General features: G+C 36.9%; 1 protein-coding gene across 1 annotated transcript; it reads right to left on the bottom strand.

Moving 5' to 3' along the window:
* Positions 1 to 3236: 3236 nt before the first annotated feature.
* LOC129692646 (olfactory receptor 4C3-like) lies at positions 3237 to 5564 on the bottom strand. The gene is given in 3 exon segments (XM_055629126.1): positions 3237 to 3955; positions 3958 to 4199; positions 5560 to 5564. Coding segments are annotated over 3 exon segments (966 nt in total).
* Between the last annotated feature and the right edge of the window lie 944 nt (positions 5565 to 6508).

Here is a 6508-nt window from a genome sequence, read left to right as displayed (position 1 = left end):
TTTTTTTTTGTTACAAAAGAAAAATCTATTGTTTATTTTAAAAAGGCAATTCTGTGGTGAATATACTCATATATATATATATATATATATATGAGTTCTGCATGCACATACATGAGGGGGTTTTCTAAGTTAAAAAAAATGCTGTGAATAAATCAAACAGCTTAACTTCTATGTTTAATAGATACCATTAAATGACTTTCTGAATTGATGATGTCACTAGCAGAGTACTCATCTTTGGCAGCATTGACATTGTCATATGTCACACCTAGTCTTAAACTGAGATTGGGCATCTTTGAAAATGTATATATAAACTGGAAGTTTTTCTTCTTAAATTTGGCTGGTTATCTCTTACTTTACTTGACTTTTTTTTCCTAGGATTATTCTTTGTATTACATTTTTGGCTGTAAAATAGATTGTAAATACCATAACCTGCTTTTATAGGTTATCGCTGAAAAATATTCTAGCTATGCATGGTGACACAAGCCTTTAATCACAGCATTCAGGGAGGCAGAAGCAGGTGAATTGCTGTGAGTTCAAGGCCAGCCTGGTCTACAAAGTGAGTCCAGGGTAGCCAAAGCTACACAGAGAAACTCTGTCTTGAAAACAAAACAAACAAAAAAAATTATATAATTTTCTTAGTTCTTAATTCACATTTCTTAATTCATTTTTATCTCATCTCAGAAAGTTTTCTCTAGCCTAGACCATGAATATATTCTCAAACATCATCTTCTGAAATTATTCCAGCACTAATTCTCAATGGTAGCATATATTAATCTGGAATTTATTTTTATGGTCATATGAAACAAGAATCTAATTTTATTTTTACCTTCCCCAAATAGCTCCACATTCTCTTATTGGGCTAAATCTAAATTTTCAGTTCTGCACAATTTTACATGAACTTGCATAGAATGCAAAGTCTGACTTATAACGTTGAACTATAATATAAAATTATAAATATAATCATGTATAATCACTATACATGAAAATATGTGATAGCACATTATATGTAATTGATTCACATCATATATGATATATATATTTAACATCACATAATTAATATCAAAATGTAAAAAAGTAACAGATAACATGTATTTTGCATTAAAACTCTCCAACTGCCAGTTTATTAGATATACAAGTTTGAGGGTAAAGCAATGACTATTCTGTGTTAGCCTTCCTCATTTATTCATTCACAGAGACAATTTTTTTATATTTTCTCTGATACATACAAATAAAAAAGAATAGAAAAAAATATTTATTAATTTATAACTTTTTTTCTTCTATTATAGAATTTGGGGTTAGTGGGAAAATGCTTACCTAGCATATACAAAAAGAAAGGTCTGTATGTTATAATATACTGAACCACAAATTTTGTGTCGAACAAAGGAAAAATTTATTACAAAGTATGTAGTCTACACAATCTTAAAAAGTGAAAATTTGGGAAGCATATAATAAAACTTTATAAAACAGGAAAATGATGGAATAAACATGGGCCTGCCTTTAAAATTAAAAGGCACAGGGACTAGAGAGACATTGAAGCAGTTCAAAGCTTGTACTGCTCTTGCATAAGACTGACCTAGTTCCCAGCACCTGTGTCAGGCAGCTCATAGCCTATAGCCCCAGGGAGATCCAACACCTCTAATCTTCTCATTAGGCAGCTTCAAGCACATACATCTGTGTGTATACACACATAATTCAAAAGTAAAAAAATAATCTTTTTCAGTAAAATATTCTAGAACAAAAGAATCCCTTGGGATATATACATAATAAGAATATTTATAGGTCACAAGACAAAAGTTCTTAGTCTGTGAAAGGGACTGGTGGGGAGAGGAGTAGAATCAGAGGGAGACAAGAAAGAGTGGGAAGAGAATCATCAAAATATTATAAAGGTGTAAGAAATTGTCAAAGAAACTACCTAATCAAGACAGATGATAGATAGATAGATAGATAGATAGATAGATAGATAGATCAACCACCCTACTCCTCACCAAAGAAAAATTATTCTGCTCTAAAGACAAGATATAAATCAAACTAGTGAAGGTAAGGCAGCAATCTATTTCTGGGGGCAGGGTGGGGAACTGAGGTGGGCATAGTATCAGACATGTCAATAGTTTCCTATGTGTGGGAAGCTGCTAAAAACATGATTTAAATTATCTAGTTTAATTGTCAAAGTACCAATTTGACAATAATATCAAATATGTTAGAAGTTTCCTGTGTTTGGAAACTGCATTAAAAGCTTTATATAAATTACCTAGTAAAATAACACTTTGAAACATAAATTGTCTTCACATTTCCCCAAGTTTGTTGAGATACACAGTTTGTTGAGATACCTTTAAAAAGTAGAGAATCCTGTTATTCACTACAACACAAGTAGACACGAAAGAGATAATGCTGAGTGAAATAAACCAGACACATCTATGTAAATACAGCATGACCTGACATGCAAACACTAAAATACCTTTACCCTTACTCTAAAGATATTCATTAAGGGCTCATGGGCATTTTATCAATCATTCAAGGCCATGCGAGTAAAAAGCATAGGACTGAGAATGTCATCTGTCTCCAGAGCCCAGGCTCTTGTCTTGTCTTAGCTAGTGTGGAAACCATGCATCCGGAGTCACAAAGGATGATGATGCACACAATCCTGTGTGCTCACATAATTGTTTATATGTGAATAAGCATAAAGATTTTTCAGATATTTCTTTCCTCACTTTTCTATAGCTCAATTAATTATCACACAGACCCAACTTGTCTTGCAATTTAAAGACAATAATAATGGTTTCCTGTGCTTTGAAACTGCATTAAAAGCTTTCTCTAGATCATTTAGTGAAATAACACTTTGAAACATAAATTGTCTTCACATTTTGCCCAGTTTATTGAGCTATACAATTAATACCTTTAAAAAATTGAGAATCCTGTCATAACAGGTTATAATTGGTCAAAACTCACTAATTTTGAGTTATGAAACTTGATAATTTTGGTAAGTCAACTACCCACATTAAACAACAGAGTTTCCTTATTTCTCAATAATGAAAATTCAGGTCATATATATCTTGTACAGCTAGTCTATACTAAAACTGTGCAACTGTGCAATTTAAGTGAAAATACAGTAAACCATAAAGGCCCATGAAGATAGAAGGATGCATAAATAGAATGAGGTGATGAATGGTAGTAAAACAACAAGCCTGGGTTGTTTCACTTAGAGAAATAGAATGACTGTTATCACGTTCTTTTACCACTCAGGTATTAATGATTTCTGAGCATGTGAAGAGCTGTCTCATGGTATTTTTCACCTCTTCATTTCTCAGAGTATAAATGAGTGGATTCAACATGGGTGTCAGAATACCATAAAATACTGCCATGTTTTTGTTTATAGATAACGTAGTTGATGGACGCATAGAACTAAATATACAGGGCACAAAGAACAAAGTGACAACAATGAAGTGGGCCCCACAGGTAGACAGAGCTTTCCATCTCCCCTCTGTACTGTGGAACTTCAAGGAGTGCAGTATGACAAGGTACGAGGCAGCCAGCATGAGGAAGTTCAGCAGGCAGATCACACCACTGTTGGCCATCACCAGCATTCCAGTGACATATGTGTCAGTGCAAGCCAGCTCCAGTAAAAGGTATAAGTCACACACAAAGTGATTAATTACATTGGGTCCACAGACGGGCCACTGAAAAATCAAAAGGATTTGAACCAATGAATGCAGGAAGCCACCCAGCCACACCACTACCACCAGCACAACACAGAGGTGACTTGTCATGGTGGTGGTATATTACAGGGGCTTGCAGATGGCTACATGGCAGTCATAGGCCATCACCATGAGCAAGATGATCTCAACACCTCCCAGGAAATGAGCTTCAAAGAGCTGGGCCATGCACCCCTCATAAGAAAGAGTTGTCCCCTCATACAAGGAGTCAGCAATGAGTTTAGGGGCCAAAGAAGAGGAATAACAGCATCAATAAAGGATAGATTGGAAAAGAAAAAGTACATGGGGGTAGCCAGGCTGGAGCTGAAAGTGATAGTGACCACAGTGAGCATGTTGCCACACACTGTGACTGTGTAGATAACCAAGAAAACCATAAAGAGAATTCTCTGGGCCTCTGGCTTCTGGGAGAGTTCCAGCATAAAAAACTCTGTAGTATTGTGTGATACTTCATAGATTCCAGGGTTACTGGGCGTGCAGGTGCAGTGTCGCCTATAAAGTGATAAGAAACAACTATAAGAGAAGTAGCTCCAGGAGATGGGAATGTTTCACGGTTTACTTTGAATACTCCACTCTCCTCTTAACATGCTTCTTTCTAAAAATCTTATACTAATTTATTTTGTTATCCATTAAATGTCAACATATGCCATTTGCTTCATTGGGCACTAGTTATTAGCCACAAATAATGATTCATTTTCTAGCTTTCTTAATTTATAGCTAACTTAGTTTATAGCTACTGAACTGTTAACAGTCAGTGATTTTCTTATTCCAAATGAGATGCATTTCTGACCATTTTCAGGATAATATGATAGCGTTTGAGAAAAAAAAAGAAGAGGAGGAGAAGAAAAATGAGGAGGGGGATGTAGGAAGAAGGGAAGAAGGAAGAAGAGAAGAAAAAGCAGGAGGAAGGGGAAAGGAGGAGGAGAAGTAGATTTGGAGAAAGCAAATGTAGTTGCAGTTGGAGACTTGCATGTCTTCCTCTTCTCTTCTGTTCATTTACACCTGTGCTCCAGGCTGGGGACAGCATCATGTCTAGGAAGCCAACCTAATTTACCATCCTTTGGTTTTACATGTTTTACATTCTTTGGGGGTTTTGCTTACCTTTGATCTTACTAAAATCCATCTAGCTAAAGGCTGCTACTTCCTTTACTGACTACAAGACAGACTTGGCATTAAAAAATAAAATGAAATTTGTTTGGGAGTGTCATCCTATTACACAATTGTCTTTATTGACAACATAAGGGAAACTATAAGGACAGCAAAATCAGATGCTCTGTGATGCTCTGTCATTTTCTTTGCTTTTATTTTCTGAAGTAGGGTGTTACCACACTGCCCAGGCTACTTGCAATTCTGTCTCAGGCTTCCAGAGTTGAGATTGCAGGCATGAACTACAATACCCAAATCAGATGCTAAGCCAGCTATAAATGAGATCTAGTACAACAAACATGCCTACATACTTCCTATGCTCCTGATGATATCATCTGAGTGCAGCTTTTGTCAATAGGCTTTCAAAATTCCTATTTTTTTTACCTAGAAGTACAAGACTTTCTGAATAGTTAAAAGTTCCCACTTGCTACAGATATATAATATTTACTACAAAAATTTGAAGAGAACCACTGAGTGTCAGAAAAAGAGAGAGACAGTCAGCTGTAAGAAATCTTAATTTTGCAGGGGGAAAATCATGTGCTAATTAGGAAGCATCTCTCTTCACTGTCTAAACTGTATTGCAAGTGACCAGTCTCATGGTCTCTGCCCCTTGCAGACAAAACTTTCTAACCAAAAGCCCAGACAGCAGTGGCAGAGCAAACACCTGCATGACCCTCAACAAGCACCCAGCTCATTTAACTCTCACATCATCCCTACAGAGTAAGTTCTCACCTTGTACAAATAAATAAATAAATAAATAAAACACTGCATTCAACAACTGTGAGGTAGTCTTGAATATTTTTTCTCTTACTCTTTTTATTATTATTGTTATTAATTACACTTTATTCATTTTGTATTCCCCCCATCAACCCCCCCTCCTCCCCTTCCGATCCCACCCTACCTCCCTTTTCTTCATGTATGCTCTTCCCCACATCCACTGATAGGGGAGGTCCTCCTCTCCTTCCTTCTAATCTTAGTCTATCAGATCACATCAGGAATGGCTGGATTGTCTTCTTCTGTGGCCTGGTAAGGCTGCTCCCCCCTCATGGGGAGGTGATCAAAGAACAGGCCAATCAGTTTATGTCAGAGGCAGTCCCTCTTCCCATCACTATGTAAGCCACTTGGACACTAAACTACCATGTGCTACGTCTGTGCAGGGGTTCTAGGTTATCTCCATGAATAGTCCTTGGTGGGAGTATGAGTCTTTGGGAAGTTCCCTGTGTTCAAATTTACTTGTTCTGTTGCTCTCCTTGTGGAGTTCCTGTACTCTCCAGCTCTTGCTATTTTCCACTACTTACATAAAATTCCATTTACTCTGCCTGCCGATTGGCCATCAGGCTCAGCATCTGTTCTGATAGTCTGCAGGGCAGAGGCTTTCAGATGCCCTATGTGGCAGGTTCCTAGATTGTTTCCTGTTTGTTCCTTCTGATGTCCATCCTCTTTGCCTTTCAGGATGGGGACTGAGCGTCTTAGTTAGGGTCCTCTCTTTTGCTTAGTTTGTTTAGATGTACCGATTTTAGTGGGTTTATTCTATGTTGTATGTTTATATGAGTGAGTATATACCGTGTGTGTCTTTTTGCTTCTGGGACAACTCACTCAGGATGATCCTTTCCAGGTCCCACCATTTACCTGCAAATTTCATGATTTCCTTATTT

Source organism: Psammomys obesus, unplaced genomic scaffold (assembly GCF_907164565.1).
Source record: "Psammomys obesus unplaced genomic scaffold, mPsaObe1.curated_primary_1811, whole genome shotgun sequence".
NCBI lineage: Eukaryota > Metazoa > Chordata > Mammalia > Rodentia > Muridae > Psammomys > Psammomys obesus.
The sequence above is the reverse complement of the archived record's forward strand: the minus strand, read 5'-3'. Positions and strand labels throughout refer to the sequence as shown.